Here is a 22,037-nt window from a genome sequence, read left to right on the forward strand (position 1 = left end):
GAGTTAAAGAGTAAAAGTATGTTAAAAAGCTAAAAGAAGCATACAAACATCAAATAAAATTACTGTGAATTTATTATAACCCATACTGAAAGTGTCTTCATTGTTGCCATGAAATCAAAGATAACATTCAAAACCCTCCACAATTTAACATCACATTAACCTTTCCAATGCCTTCCAGTCAACATGCATTTGGTTTGGTTGGGTTCTTTTTTGGAGGGGGGAGGGGAGTGCAGTTGGGGTTAAGTGACTTGCCCAAGGTCACACAGCTAGTTTTTTGTGTGTGTGTGTCGTGTGTGAGGACAGATCTGAACCCAGGTCCTCCTGACTCCAGGGCTGATGCTCCACTCACTGCATTCATTAAGCACCTGTTGTACATCAAGCACCATGCTAAGCACTAGAGATACAAAGAAAGGCAAAAGGCAGTTCTTTTGCCCAAAGAGCTTAGGGTCTGATGGGAAGACACCATTCAAACAATCGTGAAAAAACGAGGTGCGTACGGGGTAAACTGGAGATTACTGGCAGAGGAAGACACCAAATACGTTATTCTCTTGTCAAAGTAGATGACTCTCTGTCCCTGCCCTATACTTTGAGGCATCTGGGCCATCCCACAGATAATTCCCAATACTACTAGAATTCTTTACCAGGCTCTTTGGAATTTCTACCCATATTTGAAAGCTCAAATCAAATACAACTTTTTTCAAAGAAATCTCCCCAAATCATTCAGTCAGTAAATCTCACACTATTCACTTGGCTTTCCATCTCTCTGATATACTTTCTATCACATACTATTTTGTATCACATAACAAGCATTTATGAAGCAACCATTATGGGCCACGTACTGGGAAAACTAAGATAAAAGTGAAACGGTCCTTTCCTTTAAGCATCTTACACACTGCTGAGGGATACTTTATCTAAATGGAAAGCAAAATACAAGGTAACCCTGGGGATAATGCACCAGAAGCTAGAGGGACCAGGAAAGGCATCTTGTAGAAGGGAATGCTTGAGCATTTAGCATTAGTCATTACTGGAGGAAAGTCAGGAGAAAGGCACAGGAGTAACATGTTTGAGGAAGTGTTATTAGGCCATCTTGGCTATATCCAAAAGTATACAGAGGTAAGAGGTTTTTAATAAGGCTAGAAAGGTTGGGGAGATACTTTCAAGTATGAGAGATAACCAACGAAAACATATGGAATCAAGAGATGGAATTTCACATGGAGGTCAAGTCACAGGTTTGCAGAGTATGTGGGGGGAGTAGGGGCAGAGCAGGTCATAAAGGGGTTTGAACACTAGACAGAGAACTTGAATATCTAAACCCAGAAGTAATAGAAGTCATTAGTGTTCATTGAATAGGGGAGTGATATGGTCAGTTAAGAGTATGGTATCATGGAAAAAAATCAAAAGACCTAGGTTCAAATCTAGGCTCTAACACTTGTTAGCTGTGGAATTTTGAGCAAATTATGTCATCTTTCTAAGCCTCAGTTCCATTATCCATAAAATGGGAGTACTAATACTATCTGTCCTACCTACCTTTTGATCATGAGGAACAAATGAGATCATAGGCCTTAGAGCTAGATATAAGCCAATCTAAACAAATGAAGCAACTGAAATCTAAAGCAGGAATTCAGAACTTTTTTATGTCCTCAACCCCTCTGGCGGCTGGTAAAGTCTAAGAACCCTTTCTCAGAATGTTTTGGGTTTGTTTTTTTAAAAACTGGGTCCCCCTATTTTGACTAGGATGGAAATTCATCAGTTAATAGTGATTGACACAGAAGCTTTAATCCATTCAGGTTTGGGTTTTGTGGGGTTTTTTTTTTAAACCTGTACTGGTTCTCCCTTCCTTAGGCAGCTTTCATTTCTTCAGGGGTTACCATATTAGTATAGATCTTAGTGTAAAACATGATCAGTTTTACCTCTACTGTAGCTGAGAACTCCTAAACTCAGTCAATCCATCCAGTCAGCCTTCCCCAATAGCAGAGATTACAGGAACACACTACTAAGCCCAGTCAATGTTTTTAAATAATTGAAGGAAATAATAAATTTCAGTTAGAAGTTTGTGAAAATGAAAACATAATCTTTTTCCATCTAAGCTCAAGGACCTACTGAAATCTATCCACTTCTTGGTGGGGAGTGGGAGGGGAGGAATGGGGTCCATGGACCTGAGGTTAAAAACCCCTGGAGAGGGATTTAGTGAATTGTCCAAGATTATCCAAGCAGTAAGTGCAGGATCTGAGATTCAAACCCAGACCCTCTAACTGGAAATCTACACTGCTCATCTGACTGCACTATATCATACCCCTTGCACTATAGGAATATTAGCTAAATATATTATTACTACTCATCTTCTGTTAGCATCTCCACCTCTCTGCCCTTATGCAAAATGGCAAAGGAGCAGACTACCTGTCCAATCTCTGCACAAAGAGAATGAAGATGATTGCTGTTAGACGTTCCCACCAGGAAAAAGGCACATGCCCCATGCTATTCTGTTGTGTCCAAGGAAAAGAGGCCTATCTAGAGAGGTGGAATCACAAAGAAAAGTGCTTTGTCTGAAATTACGGCAAACTCTACTGAATGTTCTAGACAATGCTCACAGACTAAAGAAAACTAGAACAAAGTAAGCACTTGGGAATTCCTAGGATAGCAGCAGCAAGTAGAAGTCCCACAGGGAACTTAAGGACCATTCAACCCACTCTCATTCCCCTCCTTTTATGGAGAAACTGAATCTGAGTGAGGAGAAATGACTTACCCAAGGTAACAGCAGAATTAGGCAATAAACCCAGGGCTTTAGACTTTACACTGCATTATGTTGCCTACCAAAGTTAATTTACAGGAAAATGAGGTCTCCATACTTAATCAAATATACAAAACCATGGCCAGATGCATAAATATGTGGCTTTTTTTTCTGGATATAATTCTATATTAACTTTATTTTCGAACTTCAGGAAACACTGGCAACCCTCTAAGACTCCCAACTCAAAAATGAGCCACTGAGCTGCATCACTGGAGGCAGTTTCCTGCACTCCTTACACCAATGAAATCACTTGTCAAGACACCCCCGTGCCTCCCCCAAAATGCAGTTCACCTCTCTGGTATTCTACAGTCTATAATGTGCCTTTCTCAGAACATCCCTATAATACAAGTAGAGCAACTATCATTATTCTGTTTTTATAGATGAAGAAATGGAAGTTCAGATGGGAAATGAGTCTGGTCCAAGGCCAATAAATGGCTCTAAAGTGTCAGAATTTCAAACTAGGGTTTCTGACTGAAACTGGTGCTTTATCTGATGCTTCCTCTCAATGCATACATCAGTAGGCAAGTCCCTATTTCCTCCCTTGCACTTATCACAAGAGCATCAACCAAGCAACAAACACTTAGTAAGCGCAGACTATGTGTCAGGCACTGACAACTGGAAAAGCCCTCTAGTTCATATTAAATAAATAATACAAAATTTTATATAAAATGAATGAATAAAGTTTAATGAAGTACCCACAATTGTGCAAAGCACTGAGCTCACGACTACAGATACAAAGCGAAATATGACACAGGTCCTGGCTTCAAGGAGCTTACAATCTACTGGAAGGATAAGTACATGAATACCTCTGATAAAAGGGAAAGAGAAATGAGGACACACAAGGTAAAGAGCTATGAGAAACTGCTAGAGAGAAAACATGGCACCCGGAGACTTTGGCGAGGACTGGGACATAATCTCCATGGAGGGAGGGAGGAAAGAAATGGCATTTATTGAAATATTAACAATATAACTATTTCACTTCTAAAGGGACTAATACGCGGGTCCCTTTTCTGTTTTTTTACATGCCTTTTAACAAATTTTGTTCAGTTGCTTTTCAGCCATCTCTGCCTCTTTATGACCCCATTTGGGGTTTTCTTGTAAGAGATTCTGGAATGGTTTGCCATTTCCTTCTGCAGCTCATTTTACAAATGAGGAAACTGAGGCAAGCAGGGTTAAGTGACTTGTCCAGTGTCACATGGCTAAGTGTCTGAGGCCAGGTTTAAATTCAGGAAGATGAATCTTCCTGACTCCGGGTCTGGTGCTCTATCCACTGTGCCACCTAGCTTCCCCCTTTAACAAATAGCTTTAAAAACATATATGAGTTTATATAAATGGGACTTAGGGCTGGAAGGAGGTTTAGCCATCACCTAATCCAATCGCTATTTTACAGATGAGGAAAATGAAGAGGAGTCGGCTTTCAGAAGAAATACAAAAGCTGAGACTTGGGCACGGGTCCTTTGACTCATTATTCAGTGCTTGTTCTGCTACCCCACACTACTTCCCAAAATAAAATCACAGAATCTATGCTTCCATCGAGGAATGAAAGCCTGTCCTCAGAATGTCTTCAGTGAATTCAACATTGAAGGCTTTTCCCAACACATCAAGATAAGGCCGATATAGTCACACTATAGAACATGCAATGATTTAGAGTAAAAGCAGCTCAATTTGGATTCTGAGGAAGGGCCAGCGTTAGAACTCTGCCTCTTACTAGTTCTGGGCCTCAGTTCCCTCATTTGTGAAATAAGGGACTGAGAACCTCCAAGGTCCTTTCTTGCTCTAAATCCTATTAGGATGCTAGAAATGCATCTTAAAGAGATTTTTCTTTCCTTGGCTCTGATTTGAGCACGAATGCAGCAGCTGCCCAGGAGATGGGTCACAAGTCAGTTGCTATGGTGCCACAAATGCTTGGAACCAATCAGTTTCCTTCCTCAGTGACTCAGCACAAAGTACCAACTGAGCCTCCCAGTCAGCACCACAGATGTTAGTGAAGCAGCTACTTTGGATTAGAGGGTCTCTGCTAGTCTTCTGAATGTATATTAACTACGCCCAGAGAGCTGGGGAAAATCCCAATTCATCAAAATAAGGAGGATAGGTTGTAGGTTTTCTTTTTTTTTTTTGGAGGGGGTGGAATAGGGGGAGCAGGGAAGGCTGGTGGGGAGGTGGTTTCACCATGATTTTTTGGAAATCTGAATCCCAGTAATGCACCTTGCAGACTAGCCTCATTACGGACCTAAAGGGTGCATCAATTTTCTTTTAAGTTTTTTGTCTCCATAAAAGGTTTAGTCTGCATGATTGCAAATGCATGAATTTTCTCTCACCATGGTAGTATAAACCAACTTCTGGCCTGTGCTAGCCCTCTCTCATGAACTCAGAAGCAAGAAGAGTCATAGGCATAAGAGAGCTAGAAGGAACCTCAAAGGTTATCTATCCCAACCTCTACACTTTACAGTGGAGGAAACTAGGCCTCAGAGCAGGGAACTGACTGGTCAAAAGTCAAAGAGCTGGCAGGGAGAAAAACCAGGACAGCTGCCCTTTCTTGGAGCATCTAAGATTTTGCCCAACAACCCATGAGGGAGGTAGTACCTGTGTTGTTATCAACACTTTACAGATGAGGCAACATAACCAAAGGTCAGTCACTTAATAGAGATGGCAGAATTTCAAGCCAGGTTTCATGACTCTGAGACTGGTGCTCATACAAGGGAAAATAATGTGTGCATAAAAAAGAAGGCACTTGACAGAACCCAAGCTAACCAGTTCTCTCTCTCTCTCTCTCTCTCTCCACACACACACTCTCACAAATATATATATATGCATTATATGTGTATATATATATATATACACATATGTATGTATGTATTTCTAACCATGATAATATCAGCAAATTAAAACCAGAGTCTTGATTGAATGGACTTTTCCTAGTCATAGAGATTCTGCCTTTATTCGGTCCTATCTGCTGATCACATCAGGTCCCAAGAACAGGCCTTGTCTGTTTTTTAAAGACCAGACTAGCTAAGTATGGAAAGGTTCTTCACCAGCAGACTGGTCATTTTGTGCTGAATGATTTGACTACAGCTACTCATGAAACAAAATAAAGTGCCTTCCCTCCATTGATTATTTTCTATGTTTTCTGTATTATGGTTTGTCTGCACATGGCTGTTTGCATGTTGTCTCCTCCATTGGATGGTGAACCCCTTGAGGGCAGGGATTGTGTTTTGTCCTTTTCTCTGTCCCCAGCATTTATCATGATACATAGCACATACTAGTAACTAGGCGCTTAATAAATACTTATCAGCTGGCTGATAATTTCTCTGTATTCTGTACTAGTCAGACCACATCTGGACTACTGTGTTCAGTCTTGGTTACTCCAGTTTCCATTGCTCCCTCATATAGACATACACAAGAAAAGTTCATGGCTGTTTACATCAAACTGCCTTTATCCTGATGCAGCATTATCTAAATGAAGAAAGCAAAATAGAAACCTGAGTTACCAATCAAACAAAAACCATCATTCACTCAGCTGTATTCTTCTCTGGTTTCCTTATTCCTGCCAACTGTCCCCCCTTTTTCCAGACCTCAGAGCCCCAGACCCTAATTTTTTTACTTTGCTCTCTACTCCATCTCTCATATTCAGTCAGTTACCAAGTTCAGTCAATTCAGTTTTCACGTTTCTCATCTCCATCCTCTCCTTTACTCCCACTGCCATCACCCTAGTATACTATAGACTTTCATGACTGCTGCTGGAATAGGCTGCTTCTAAGGTCTTCCCATATCCAGTCACCCCTGCTCCACTTCATTCCTCATTCACTCCCCCAAAATTTGGTTTTCACACAAATCTGGTCACATTATTCCCCTGGTCAAAAAAAACCGTGATTGTTTTCCATCTCCTACTCACTCAATAAAGACCAAATTTCTCAATTGGGCATTAAGACTCCTCTATATTCTGAGGCCTTATTATCATCCCTGACTTCACTAATCTCCAAGCATTCTTTCTACACTCCAGTCAAACAGGACTGTTCACCTCTGAACATGTCCCATGTTTTCCCATCTCTGAGGCATTTCTCAGTCTTTCCCTTATGCCTCAAATGGCCTTCCTCACCCCAATCCCACCTGTTGTCATTATATATGTGTGTACGTGTATACGAATATATGTGTATACATGTATATGTGCATACACATATATATAATACATTACAATAGTAATTACATATGCTTCAAGTTTCAACTCAAATGTCACATCTTTGAAGAATCTTGCCTTAATGCCCACAATGAGAAACAATCTTTCCTCGCCCAACACTTCACATAACATTTTATTAGCACCATTATCATATGTTTATCACATCCCACTTTATACTGCATCCCTGATAGGCTAGAAGCTTCATGAGAGCAGTTACTATACTTTAAGTATGGGGATGTTCTGGAGCTGCCTCAGACTGATTTCTGAGAGCCCATTGTTAAATTTTCAGTGTGAGCATTTACACCTTGGAAACTGGCTTGATTTATTTTTTGTTGATTGTCAAGACTTAAGAAAGTGATGGATTAAACTCAAAAGAATATTGTGAAACTATTTTTTGTCGTTTTTTTCCCCTGAAGAACCAGCTGTTCCCAACATACTGCTACTTTTATCTCTTTGTACTTTTGCTAGCACCTACCACAGTGTTCTGTACATAGTAGACAATACATGTTTATTTAGTTAAAGTCATGTATGAATTGAGAGGAGTCAAACAAGGGCCCTTGCTTGAAAGCTCTCTGGTCTGTGCTGTCTAAAAAGTCCACCATCAACAAATCATTTTGGGGGGTCTCAAAGACTTTCCAGTCTTCAAAGATCTCCTGTTAAATAATAGCACCCTTTGGGTAACACCATAAGTAGGTATTAGCAAACACTTCATCAAGGATTAGTTAAAAATCAGCTGAGAAAGAAACCCTATGAGAAGGGAAGAGGGAAAGAGGATACGTATTTAAGAGGGCAGGGGAGCTAGATTTGGGGAAGAAGATACTGAAATGAAGTCAAAAGCCAAACTTGATTTCTCCCCTTCTCATCCCAACCTTGTCTGCTTCCATACTTAGAACAGACTTGGGGGGTAGGGGGATTGGAAGAGGAGGCTGGAGCTGGGAGTGGCAGGAGGTGAGTCACAGTCTTCTGCAACTGCTTTCTGGAACCCCAGAGGGCCTCTTGCTGCGGACTGCCCTCTAAGTCATAAGGAGAGGGAAGGACTCCAAAAGACACTCTTCCGCAATGGGTCTTGAGAGCAGACTTTGCCATTGGCAAATTACCCTTAGTGAGCTCCAAGACCCAAATCAGGTTACCAGCTCACTCCGATTACCCACAATTCAACTCAGTTCAGTTGAACTGAACAAATAACTGCTAAGTACCTACTAGTGGAAGACACTGTCTCTGTCTCTCCCTCCCTCTTGGTGAGTGTCTAATTGTGGCTTTTTCTGTCTCTTTCCCTTGAATACTAAGAGTAAGTCCAAACACTCACAATTCACTAGCACCAAAAATAAGGAGTTCTTCAATTTCACTTGCTTTCCTGTTGCATCAGATGCCTTAACTCCAACAGAGGGAACTTAAACACAGTCTTCATTCTGGCTCTTGCCAAAGAAGTCCCAATGTCCAACCCTGCCCCACCTTCACAAAAAAAGAAGTCTGAAATTCTGATTTACACAGCACCTCTTGTGACTGGAATACCGGCCTCCTGGTCCAGGTCAAATACTAACACATTTGTACTCTTTCTGAGTGATAGATATATTTCAAATGTTTATTTTAATAAATCTCTAAAGCATTCACAAATGGACAGAGAATAAGTAGATTTCCTTCCCCCCTCCTCCACCCCCCACCGCCCCAGCAGTCTCTACTCTCCTTGATAATACCCAAGACAAGACATTCCCATCAAAAGAATCTAAGTTCCTGAAGGGCCAAGGTAATTTTGTTTTTGTCTTGAAATCTTCAGTGCCTGGAGAGGAAACCATGGTATAATGGGGTAGACTGCTAAATGCTTGACCACCTGGGTTTCCACATCCCCTTAATGCCAGACACAGTGCTATAACAATGTCCTGTCCTTGAACAAGACAAAAGGACCCACACAAGCAGCATAAAGTCAAGAAAGCAATGACCATGAATATGAAAAAAGGACTTCAGGAAACCACCCAAAGTATCTGTTACACATCCTTAAGACAACACAGAACTAGCACCAGAAAGCATGAATATTCTGATGACATGCTAAGACTGATGTGAAAAATAAAGCAGGCACCAGTGCAGAGAAGCTTTAGGGCTAGCTACCAGGATAGCTACCTTGACAGGAACTCAGCATCACCAAGGAAATCACCAACAAAGGGAAAACTATAGAAAGGGCTTTGAATGGAGGTGTGGGGTGGGATGTGGAGTTGGGGGGGGGGGGGAGGGGAATCAAAGCCTAATTCAAAATCCATATTTATTTTAAATACATGATTTGGGATACTTTCCAAAATAACCCATGGATTCAGTCACTCACAATCATGATAAGAAACAAGAGCAAAGTCATACTAAAATGCACAGATCACGTGGTTATCAGCATGTGGGTCTATTCATTAAACACTTTTATTCAATGACCTATATTCTAAGTTAACAAGATACAAGCAGGCTCTGGCCACCTCTTGTGCACCATTTCCTTCTTTTAAGCTCCAGAGGTGCAGTCTCCACGAAGAGTCCCTGAAACCACTCAGCCAAGGGGTGAAAGACAAGTGATAGTCAGGCACCCTTACCTCCAACCCCATCTTCAGAGTCAACTTCATAGATGCTTTCACCTTCCATATTCTCCACGAGAGCCAGGTAAGGTGTGAAATTTCCCGGTGATGACCTGTTCAGGCTCCAGAAGAAAGTTGAATCCACCCACTCTGCATCCAGCAAGTAGTATCTTTCAAACAAAATGTGAAAACAAAGCCATTGGATAATTTCGGCCAAACATGGGAAAAATTCCCACCACCCCCACCAAAAAGAAGAAAAAATGGTCAGGGAATTTCGTCATTAATCAGTTCTCTACTTGATGACCAATATCTTTGACTTCAGCATCCTTTGATGGTTTCAGGACATGGATGGATATTGGCAATGGAGAAAGAATTCCACTGTGGTTTATGGGCACATTCCATCACCCACTGGCGAAGATTCCAGAATGAATTGTAATAGACAATCAAAGATCACAATGTCTCTAGAACACACAGATACACAGATGGAAAGATAAAAACAGGGGGAACCTGAGAGAGTAAATCCAGTGTCACTCTCCAATAACTGTCCTGAATTTAGTGGGACATGTTCCTATGAGTGTTCTGGGGTGGATCATAAAGGGCAATCCATGTTTGTAACCTCCTCATCCAGTATTTTTGGTTTTCTTAATGTTGGGGGTCATTCTCTTGACATGTAGGCAGTTTTCAGGAGACCCTGTATTTGAATGAGAAGTTTTCTCACTCAGGGTGAGGAAGAAATCCTGCAGTAAATGAAGGTGGCTGGATAAAAGGGAGCTTAGGTGAGTTGAAGATCTTCAAGGATGGTTTCATGAAGATGTGAATTTGTCTCAAAGGACCAGTGGAATTTTTTAAGGGTTATTTTTTTCCCTAGACCAAAAAAAAAAAAAGTAATCTGTGATGAACACAAAAAACAAAGAGCTCTAGAGCTACAACAAACCTTAGAGATTGAGCCCAATCCACTCATTTCACAGAGGAAAACACTGTGGTCCAAAGAGGTAAAATGACTTACCCAAGGTCATCAGGTAGTAAGTCGGAGACCCTGGATTCGAACCTTGGACCTCTGACTACAGATTCAGTGCTCCCACTATACCACATGACTTCTCAATGAGAAGTCAATCCTGTTTCAAAAAACAAAAAACACTTTGAGAGGGAGGTCCAGGAAAAATCATTCTACATGATCAACTAAAATGTGTCTTCTGACATCATTCCCAGCTGTGTGGGAAAAGATAAATATTAGTGATAGGGAGATTGTTTTTAAAGCATTCCCTATTTACTTCTCCTTGATCATCTGGGCATATCTGATTTGAATTGAGAAAAAGGGGGGGACGGGATATGAGCCTCAGTCCCAGAAACAAGGAGGAGAGGGAAGAGAAAGAAAAGGGAAGAGTGAGCGAGGTTGGGGCTGGGGGGTGGGGTAGGGAGGGAGACAGAGAAAGACAGAGACAGAGACAAAGAGAGACAGAGAAAAAGAGACCCCATCAAATGAACAACATAGGCTCACAGGATCATCCATTTAGAGCTCAAATGGACACCTTGTAGGTCAGCTAGTCCAATCCTTTATTTTACTGTTAGGAAACCAAGGCCCACAAGGTTATGTGGCTTGCCCAAGGTCATACAGGAGATAGAGTCAGAATTCTAAAGTCACATGCTATGACTTCAAAAGCAGTGCCCTTTCAATCATACCAAGTTTGCCTTTCTTAGTTGCCTTCACAATAGCCTGTATTTTGTTGGGCCGTGAGTTAACTGATGTCCTACTTCCTTTTACAGAATGTCAAATAAGGGCACAGTGATTGGCAGTATTGTTCTCTCTCACAGAGCTAAGATAATAGAAGGGAAATTCTTCTCTTTGTATCCACCTGAACTTGAGTCAACTCTCAACATTCCACTGCTGTTCACAGGCAAGGGCTGAGGTTATGGCCCAATTTGCCAAGAGTAGCTTATGTGACCCTTCACTTGGGTCGATTTTTCCCTAGTTGTCTCTCTTTTCATAACTGGCTAAAGAGTATAACACTTTAATTACTCTGTATTTCTTTTAAGTCCTAAGCCACCTTGGGTAAAAATAAAAGAGGTGATTTCCACATCTTCAATGGCTTTAATTGTTCCATCCTGCTCCAATTTGTGTCCACTTTCCTCCAGTTGGCTTGATGCTTTCAACAAAAGAACACATCAAAGTACGGGCGCTGTTATGGAAAAGTAGATATGACACTGCAAATTCCTGAGCAGAGTTTGTAGGGAGAACTCTCAATCATCTCCAGTACCACACAGGCACGTGACCCTCACCAGCATTGATCCTTGTACAGAGAAGGAACTTAGTAAATGTCTTTTGAATTGATGTTATCCAAAGGGCACTTTCATAGGTGCTGTAGTTTTCTGAGCCTTCAGATTCTCTCTGCTTCAATGCTTGAAAACCTCCATGGTTTTACTTGTATGAATGCTTCCTCCGACCCACACAGAAAGTCTTCCATGCCTTAGGAAACGGTTTTCATCAATTGCCGAAGTAATAAAAAAAATATGTCGCCCAGTAACCAAATTTCTGACGAGTCAGCGTTGCAATAATATGCTGGATTTTAAGAATGGGAAATGAGCCTTGTATTAGCTTGTTTCTTTCTATGAGCAGTACTTTGCCTTATAATGTTATTCTGACTACCCCTACTACTTTGATATAAAAACCACCATAAAAATAAGATTCCCACTATTTGAGCATAATGGCATCTAATGAACTTAGCAAAAGTTTAACCAGAGAGTTCAAGGTAAAAAAAAAAAGTTAATTTCTTAGCCCCTTCTTTTTTCTACTATTTCTACCTTAGTGTTAGATGAAAATAGGCATGTAATTCTACAATTTAGAGTCTTGAAGACCTCCCGAGTCAAGGAACTCATTACCCCCCAATGCAATCAATTCCATTGTCAGACTGTTAAAATTGTCAGAAAGTTCCTTCTTATATTAAGCTGAAATCTTCTCTCTGCTTTTTCTACTGATTTGATTTCTCAATTCCAATCCCAGGCAGAATATGCCTAATTCCTCTCCTTCTCCCTAATAAGATTTCAAAGCACTCAAGGAGTGATCAGGTTCTGTTCTGTTGCCTCTACTCCAAGTTCTCATGTAACATGATCTTATGTTTTTACTTAAGAGTCAACCCTAATTTTAAAAGTTAGTTTAGAAAGAGCATACTAATGAATGTTGACATACACAAACATTAGGGGTACATAATGCTTTCACAGAAAATTTTCTTGTAGATTTCCACCAATGCCTCTTTGTTTCAAAGTATTAAAAAATTTTTCAGACTAATTGTAATATTGATGGAAGACTGATTCCAGAAAATGTCAGCCATTCACTACCTGACAGATGCATTTACTAAAAGAGAATTTCTAGATTCGAGGTTTTTTCCACTGGCTGCTTCAAAAATCAGAGATAAAAGGATAACAAAAACAACAATAACAACAACCAACAGTAATAATAATGGCAGCCGACATTTACATAGCACTTACAATGTGCCAAGCACTGTGCTAAGTGCTTTACAATTATTATTTCATTTGATCCTCATGACAACCCTGGGAGATAGGTACTGTTATTGCCCCCATTTTACAGCTGAGGAAACTGAGGCAGATAGAAGTTTAAGTAACTTGTCCATGGTTACATAGTTAATAAGTGACAGAGGCTGGATTTGAATTCAGGACTTCCTGACCCCAGGCCCAGCTCTCGATCCATTGCACAACTTAGCTGCCCCTGTTGATGATGACGGTGATGCCTACAGTGACAAATATTACTAGAACTGCTAATAGAGCCTCAAGCGTCATAACATCGTAAGACTGGGATTTGAAAACCACCTCTGAGTAAATCTAAGCTAACCTTATTCATTTGGCAGAGCAAGGAAGTGACTTGCCTGAGGTCACACAGAAAGGGAATGGCAGAGCTGAAACCTGCATCTTCCCCTCCTGACTTCCATCGCAATGATCTTTCCACACACATTTGTAGTCAAGTCAAATGTGTTGTTTCCAGAATATTTTGCCATTTGTAATCTAGATAACTATTGATGTGAGCATTTGCAAAAAGATTCCATGCACAACCCAGGAAAAGAATAAGGCCACTCTTGGGTGTCTAACTCCCAGTTTGGACCCTAACAGCTGAGTCCTTGGATCTCAGAAAAGTCTTCTCTAAAAGGCCACAATATTTGGGCACATAGCATTTAAAACTCCACTAGCCTGAAAAATGCTTTACTCTTTGATAGTACATGTCAGAGATGCTGCCAGGGAATCAGAAGGTCCTAGAGTCACAGCTAGAAGTGACCTCGGAGTTCATCTAGTCCAGATTACTCATTTAACAGATAAGGTAAATGTAACCCACAGACAGGAAGGCGATTGCCCAAGGTCACTGAAAATGCAAGAGCCAGGATTGGAACCAAGGTCCTCCAATTCCAAACCCAGCACTCTACACAACAGCCTTTTTGTGGACTCTTTCTTACTAGTAAATGCTCATATCAATAGTTTTCTTTAATTTGAGAATAATATGCTTGGTCATTTTTGACGAGCCCTCTGTGGAGTTAAGGGAGTAACTCAAATGCTAAGTGTTTAGTGTCAGAAAGATGGCTGACACCATACTGTGCAAGGTCAGGGCAATTCACAGTGGGCAGTATTGTATGGACAAACTCCCGCTGGGAAACATTTTCTGCTTAGGCTGAGTACAATAGCCTAACAGTGCTACTGCTATCCTGAGAACAAAAGGCCAGGCCATATAATTAATAGTGACAACAACTATGGCTTTGTGCTTTACAAAGTTCTTTCCTCCAGGTAGTGCAAATATTGTTAATCCCTTTGACAGATGACAAAACTATGCTTTGGAGACGGTAAAGTATCCAAGGTCACACAGCCAGTACCTGTGCTGGTTTGAAGCCCGTTTTCCTAGCTCCAAGGCAACAATACATATAATTGCAGTGACATATCATAGGACCCACCTATCATTTGACTCTTAATGTTACAGTGAAGGACCTCATCCAGCCCACACTCCAAAGGTATAGCCGCCATAACATAAGTGACAAGAACTCGTTGTCCAGCCTGTGCTTAAAGACAAGAAACTGACAATGCCCATCCTCATAGCCTTCTCCCCACCTCTCCAATCCATAGCTCATCATTCCAATCCTTCCTTTATAGAGGAGGGGAGGGAAGAAAGGAGAACCACAGTTCCCTGTGCACACGGGGGTGCAATGAAAAAAGATGTTTCTGAAGAAAGGTAAAGGAAGAATAAGGGAAGAGAAACATGGAGGCAGCAAGACCCAGGGACTTCCTCATACAGACATCTATTTAGCTCTGCTTTTCTAAAGGGATGCTGGGAATACTGATAAACTCCAGTTTGATAGGATCATAGATTTAGAGTCAAAAGGAATGTTAAAGGTCATCTAATCAAAGGAGCAAGGATTTAGAGCTTCAGAGATCATCTGGTCCGACTCCTTCATTGTACAGATGAGGAAACTGAGCTCCACAAAAGTGGGGAGACTAGCCAGAGGTTACACAGATAATAAGTAGCAAAGGTGGGATCTGAACTCAGCTCCTCTGAGGTTAAATGTAGCACCTTTTCCACTGTACCATACATAATATTTCACATTTTACTTACCAAAAGCTTTACAGGCATTATCTTCTTTGATTCTACCAATAGTCTTGTGAAACAGGAGAGGTAAGTATTATCATCTCTACTTTGTAGATGAGGAAACTGAGGCTCAAAAAGGATAAATCAAAATCTATAAGACTAGGACTTAGAAGCATGTGACTCCAAATCCAGGTTACTTTCCACTACAAAAGGAATGGACCCAAGATGGGGTCCTCTCTTAGGAGCAGCCCAGAACACCATAACATAAAAGTTTGTTTTCTTCTCCTTCTAAGCAAAAGTGTGCCTGGCAGAATACTGAAGGAAGGGAAGGAAAAATTCATTTACATACACTGACTAGAAAAACACAATGCCTGTACCCACTTGTACTGAAAAGAAAATTACTCTTGGGACGGCCAGGTAGCTCAGCGAGTAGGAGCACCGACCCCAGTGTCGGGATGACCTGGGGATCGAATCCGGGCTCAGATACTTAGCACCCACCCAGAAATAACTGGCCGTGTAACCTTGAGCAAGTTACTTAACTCCGATTGCTTTAAAAAAAAAAAAAAGAAAATGACTCTTCTGTCTATACTGTGCTTCAAAACTTAAGAGCAAAGAATTTATGTGTGTATGTATATATGTATTTGAATATATAAAGACACGTGTATTTAGATATGAGTGTGTTGTGTGTATTATATATATATGTACTGTGGATATGGGTGTAATTATAGATATACAATGTCTCTGTCCTGATTCTTTAGCAAGGAAATTTGTACAATTCTTCTGAAAGTTCATGAATCATAGGACCAAAGGTTTGGAGCTAGAAGAGACCTCAAAGGTTACTAACTCTCTCTGAGACTGTGGATAACCTCTTCATTTACATCTGAAGAAACTAAGGACTAGGAAAGGGAAGTGACTTACCCAAGGTCACAAAAGCAATAAATACTAAAGGTAGAATTGGAACCCAGATCCTCTGACTCCAAAGTGAGCACTCTTTATATTATACCAAGATACCTCCTAAGGGTACTCCTTTGGGGGGGAAATGTATTTATTAATTTATTATGAACTTAATAAGCATCAACACATACAAACATTTCAACAGGCACATAAAAACAAACCAAAAAAACTACATATAAAACTGGGAGTCTGTTATATACAATTTGTCTTTTTCCTTCATTATCTATAGTTTAGTTTTAGTTTTTGCTTATTTGCATTATCTTCTGAATCTCCTTTTGCTCTCTCCTGTTTCTTTTTTTTTTTAAAGCAATCGTGGTTAAGTAACTTGCTCAAGGTTACATGGCCAATTATTTCTAGGTGTGGTGCTGAGTATCTGAGCACGGGATTCGATCTCCAGGTCATCCCGACACTGGAGCCAGTGCTCTTACTCGCTGAGCCACCTGGCCACCCCTAAGCAATTGGGGTTGAGTAACTTGCTCAAGGTTACACGGCCAGATGTTTCTGGGTGGGTGCTAAGTGTCTGAGCCCGGGATTCGATCTCCAGGTCATCCCGACATTGGAGCCAGTGCTCTTACTCACTGTGCTACCTGGCCGCTCCTCTCCTGTTTCTTAATAATTCATTAATATTTTCTTTTTCTTCTCACTCAACCTGTAACTCTCCTTTCCAATAAATGGAAAAATTCTCCCTTGTGACAAATAAGTTTTATTACGCAATACAAATCCACACATTGTGTCTGCCTGAAAATCTATGTCTCTTTCTGTTGTCTTGAGTTTATCACTCCTCTGTCAGCAAGTGGGAAGCAGGATGGAGGCACCATTCATTATTGCACTACTCATACTTCTTGAGTCATTCAAAGTTGTTTGTCTTTACAATGTTGGTGATATTTCATAAATTGTTCTCCCGGCTCTGCATTAGTTCAAACAGGCCCTCCCAAGTTTTCTTTGAATTGGTCCCTTTTCTTATTTTTTATGATGGAATAATATTCCCATACATTTATATGTCAATCCATTTAGCCATTCCCCAACTGATGGGCACTGAACCCATCTTGTTTCCACTGGAGTTCTTTGCTGCATCAAAAGTGTGTTGCTATTAATATTTTAGGACAAATGAGTTTTTTTTTCCTCTTTGATGTCTTTGAAGTATAAGCCTAGTAGTGTTATCACTGGGTTTCTATGGTTAAGCAATCTTCAGATATAATACCAAATTGCTTTCCAAAATGGTTGGACCACTTCACAGCCCTATCTAGAGTCTATCAGTGTGCCCATCTTCCTAAAGCCCCTCCAAAACTTGTCAATCTCCATTCATGTCATCTTTGCCAATCCACTGGGTATGAGGGGAGAAACTCAGAGTACTTTCAACTCACATTTCTCTTATTATTAGTGATTTGGAGTGATTTTCAATGGACTATTGGCAGCTTGTCTTTTTTCTTTCTGAAAACTGTCTTTCCATATACTTTGGCCAGTCATCTATCAGAAAATAGCTCCTGTTCTTATAAACTTCAAATCCTAACTCAAACTCTTATTAGCTCTCTGACCCTGAGCACCTCATTTAACCTCTAAGTGGCTGCCTCACTTTTCTCATCTGTAAAATGGAGATAATAATTGTATCTACCTCCCTGGGTTGCTGTGAGGAAAAAAATGAGATACATTTGTAAGTGCTTTGCAAATCTTAAAACACACTATAAATGCTAGCTAGTATTATTAATAGCTATAGTATTTGAATCAGTCTCCAACTTATTTGGATAGCCACCATTTGTCAGAGAAATATTTTTCTCCAGCTACCTATTTCCCTTCTAAATCTAATTATAATAATTTTGTTTATTGGGGCAGAAACATTTTATTGATATAAATAAAACTGTCCAGTTTATCTCCTGTGATTCCCTCTATCTCTTTTTCACTCAAGAATTCTTTCCCCTTCTATAATTGTGAGAGGAACCTCGGGTAGGTCTAATGAGCATTTATTTAAATCAATTCACAGAAGTAGACAACTTATTGTATAACAAAGATATAAAGAGAAGCAGGTATTTCATATGCAACAAGAGTATAAATTCTCCCACCACCATCCTTCTTTGCAACCGAAGAGTCATTCTTGACTCTTCCTCTCCCTCAATCCCCATATCCAGTCAGTTACCAAATCTTGCTGTTTCTACCTCCATAACATCTCTCACATCTAGTGCCTTCTCCCTATTCACACAGTGTTTATCCTAGTTCCAGCCCTAATTACCTTACCCAAACTCTTATAAGCCTTCTAAATGATCTCCTTGCCTTCATTATGCCCCTTCCGAAATCCATTCTCTACCTAACTGCCAAATCGACATTGCTAAACCACAAATCCAACTTGTGAAACTCCCCTATAGAAATCTTCAATGGCTCCCTATTGCCTTAAAGGAAAATATAAATTCCTGTTTGACACTTAAAATCCTTCATAATCTGGTGCCAGCCTATCTTTTGAGCCTAGTTATACTTGACTATTACTCTAACATCCAGCTAATCTGGTCATCTTGCTCTTTCGCAAACTCCCTCTCTATCTCAGTGACTGCATCCTTGCTGAGAATGTGCCTCCTCATCTGCACCTAGAATCCCTAGCTTTCTTCAAAGTCAAGAGCTCAAGCATTCTTTTCAGTGCCAAGCTTTTCTAATTCCCATAGCTGCCAGTGCCTCACCCACCAAAATTACCTGGCATTTACTTCCTACACAGAAAATATTACACACTTTATGTGTACATGTTGTCTTCCTCTGCTCCTTGAGTGCAGAGTCTAGGCCTCCCTAGTACCTAACACTGTGCCTAAAATGCAGTAAGAATGTCATTGATGCATGTTGATTGCTTCACACATTCTTCATTCCAGCCAAAGCAGCTTACTAGCTATTCTCTGTATAATAGAATCCCCAGCTCCAGAGCTACCTTCTACAAAAAACTACTTGTGGCACCCCTGATGAGGTGCAGACTCTGGGAACCCCCCTTGAACTGTGATTAAATCATCCCATTTGATGAGGCCATGAGCCTTTCATTGTGGCTGGTCCCAGACCTCTGTTACTAGCCTAGTGTGTGCACCCCAAAACTGTGTGCAACAGAAACCCTTACCCAAATAATACTCAGAGGTTTCTCAAGTTAGGAAGCAGAAAAGAATAGTTTATTTAGGATCTGGAGAAAGGGCCACACTCCTGACAAATGGTCTGGGAGGAGAAGCAATTTACAAAAGGAAATGGCCAAGTTATAAAGCCCTAATGAGGAATTCTCCCCCACCCCCCTCCTGACCCTTTTTTTTTTTTTTGGTTGGAAGTTAGGTGTACAATCTAAATGCAGCAATCTAACTCAAGTACCAGAACAAGGAAACAATAGAACACCCAATGTAGAGAAAGCACTTCTATCCTTATTTGGCATATCTTGGGCTGAGGTGGCACTGGGGAGGATCTCCATTGCTCTAAGTCCCAGATTCCTTCAAGGTCAGGTGACCTCTAAATTTAGGCCTAGTAGATGCTGAAGCCACTCTAGATTTGATTTTTCAGAATGGGGAAACTTCACTGCAAATTATCCCTCACACTAGCCTTCCATTGTCCTTCTACTTCCCACCCTTGTGCCTCTCAAAATATCAACCCACCCTTGGACTGGCCTAGCCCACCATTGTCTGTCAGCTCCAGGTAGCCTCCAGCAACTTTCCACCCTCATCAAATCACTCATTGACCTCATCTGATTTCTCCTGAAGACCCTCCCCAAACTTCCCCACTAGACTACCCCTAGATTCCTCCCACAACCTTCTGTATGTAAAACCCCATCTCACACCATGTGCTATGAGAGTGCCATAGAATGACCTAGCAGAGACTTACTCTGTGTCAGATTATTCTGGCCTACTTGCCCAATACAAGCCTTACAGATACCTAGGCTCCTTAAGAGTCTACCCAATATGGTGAACTTTTAATAAACTTTGCTTTTCTTTGGCTTAGAGAAGACTTGAGTCAAATTCATTTGGCAGGACCTGGCATGTTGATATTTTGGGGTCTTGAGCACCCCTAACCTTACCTTACACCTCTACACCCCCAGTTATTCGCACTCTCTCCCTCCTAAAATTACTTCATTTTCTTCTTTGTATCCATATAGCAACCTAAAATAGAAAGTAAGCTCCCTGAAGGCAAGGAACACTTATCTATCAGAAAACAGCACTTGCTTTTGAAAATAGCTTTTGCTTTTGCCTATGTATCCCCAGGGGCCACATGTCCTGGTATAGTTCCTAGCATAAAGGAAGCACTAAATAAGATGGAATTGAACAAGGGAGACTAGACCACATCAAAAATCAAGAAGAATACGACTTTATACACAGCGATTTGGTCATGGTTTAAGAATTCCCTTCTCTAAAACTGCCTCTGAACCACCAAAGTTCTTTATGCTCAAAGACTCCCTCAGAAATTTACTCCCAACCTCAGACCACACCTGCTCTTTGTCCTGTAAATCTTTTGATGGCCTTTGGCCAAAACAAATCCAATCTGACCAGATCTATAGCACTTACTGTCTGGACCACTCCTGTGGCAATTACTCAAGTGCTGCTGCCTGGTGATGGATCATCTGTTGTCTCCAGATCTTATCCCTTGCATTATTTTTTATATTTTCACAGGTTTATATCTTTTCTCCCCCTTCATCTAGATTATAAATTCCCGGAGAGCTTGAATTCCTTTGCCCACCCCAGAGCACCGCATAGAACATTAGAGAATCTGAGAATGTTGGAGATGAAAGGCATTTCAGAGATTCTCCGGTCCTACCCCCTCATTTTACTGTGGAGAAAACTGAGAAAGTGACCTGCCCAATCCATGAATGAGCATTTATGAAATACCTACTTACTACCAGACATTATGCTAAGCATTGAATATGCAAACACAAATGAAACATTCCCCACCCACAAATAAATCTACAAGTACATGCAAAAGGAATTTGAGGTAATTTTGGAGGGGACCACCCTACTGCCTAAAGAGATTAGGAAAGGCTTCATGTGGAGAGTGGCATGTGAGCTGAATATTGAAGGGAACTAGGAATCCTGAGGGGAGGGGGTAAAGAAGGGGTGCATTCTGGGAAGAGGATACTGACAGTGCAAAGGCAAGGAGACAGGAGACTGAATATTGTGTGTGAGGACAAGAAAAAAAGGCCAGTTTGGTCAGACTACAGAATGCAGGAAGGCAGTAATGTATAACCAGGCTACAAAGATGGGTCAGGGCCAGATTGTAAAAAGCTTTAAAAGCCAAAGTGAGGATTTATATTTGATTTTAAAGGAAATTGAGAGATACTGAAATTTATTGAGTTGAGGAGTGATGTGGTCACACTTGCACTTTAGGAAAATCACTTTGGTACTTAGGGAAAGGATAGAGAGGGAAAGACTAGTCAAGGAGACCAATTAGGAAGCTAGTGTGCTATTTCAGGTGAAAAGTGGTGAGTATCTGAATTAAGGTGGTGGTTCTGGGAGTAGGGAGAAAGGGACAAATACAAGAAATGTTGTGGAGGGAGAAACATCAAGATCTGGCAACTGACTAGATCTGTGGGGTGAGAGAGAGAGAGGGGTTAAGGATAACAGGGTTCAAACCCGCATGCCTGGAAGTATACTGATGCCCTTGACTCTAGAAGCAGGAAGTCACATGAGGCTTGATAAAGGTCATATAGTTGTGTGTTCACATCGTATCACGCTGCTTCTTAGAAGCTCAATAAATATTTGACTGGCTGATCAATCATACAGTGCTATTCTGGGAAGTCACTGATCATTTGTATGAGGTAAATTAACCTTTCTGGGGCATTACTCTGTATCCTTAAAGAGCTGAATCATCTCGTGCTGCTAAATAAAGATATAGACCCTTCCTTAAACTGGAAAGAATCTTAAGAGATCAGTTAGTCCCATTCCCTCATTCTAAAGATCAGAAAACAAGCCTAGAGAAGGAAATTAGTTGTCCAAGGTCAGCTAATTAGTAGCAGAATGAGGATTAGAACACTTATTTCCTAATTCCTAGGCCAGGCCTTTCATTACT

At 40.8% G+C, this 22,037-nt stretch overlaps 1 protein-coding gene across 5 annotated transcripts in view; it reads right to left on the reverse strand.

Moving 5' to 3' along the window:
* Nucleotides 1-22,037, reverse strand: part of PPP2R2C (protein phosphatase 2 regulatory subunit Bgamma) — a 397,718-nt gene that overhangs the window by 171,755 nt on the left and 203,926 nt on the right. The window contains exons 2-3 of one of the 5 annotated variants that reach the window (XM_069070093.1): nucleotides 10,515-10,623; nucleotides 9,527-9,678 (exon numbers count right to left, since the gene is read on the reverse strand). The exons of 3 other annotated variants lie outside the window; for them this stretch is intronic. In XM_069070093.1, the coding sequence (XP_068926194.1) occupies nucleotides 9,527-9,678; nucleotides 10,515-10,600 (238 nt within the window). In that variant the 5' untranslated portion in view covers nucleotides 10,601-10,623. The remainder of the gene's footprint in view (nucleotides 1-9,526; nucleotides 9,679-10,514; nucleotides 10,624-22,037) is intronic. One more of the 5 variants, XM_069070117.1, reaches the window with a different exon arrangement.

The sequence above is a fragment of the Petaurus breviceps genome, unplaced genomic scaffold, assembly GCF_028583685.1.
Source record: "Petaurus breviceps papuanus isolate PSGF00001 unplaced genomic scaffold, PetGlider_PUasm1.0 140, whole genome shotgun sequence".
Classification (NCBI taxonomy): Eukaryota; Metazoa; Chordata; class Mammalia; order Diprotodontia; family Petauridae; genus Petaurus; species Petaurus breviceps.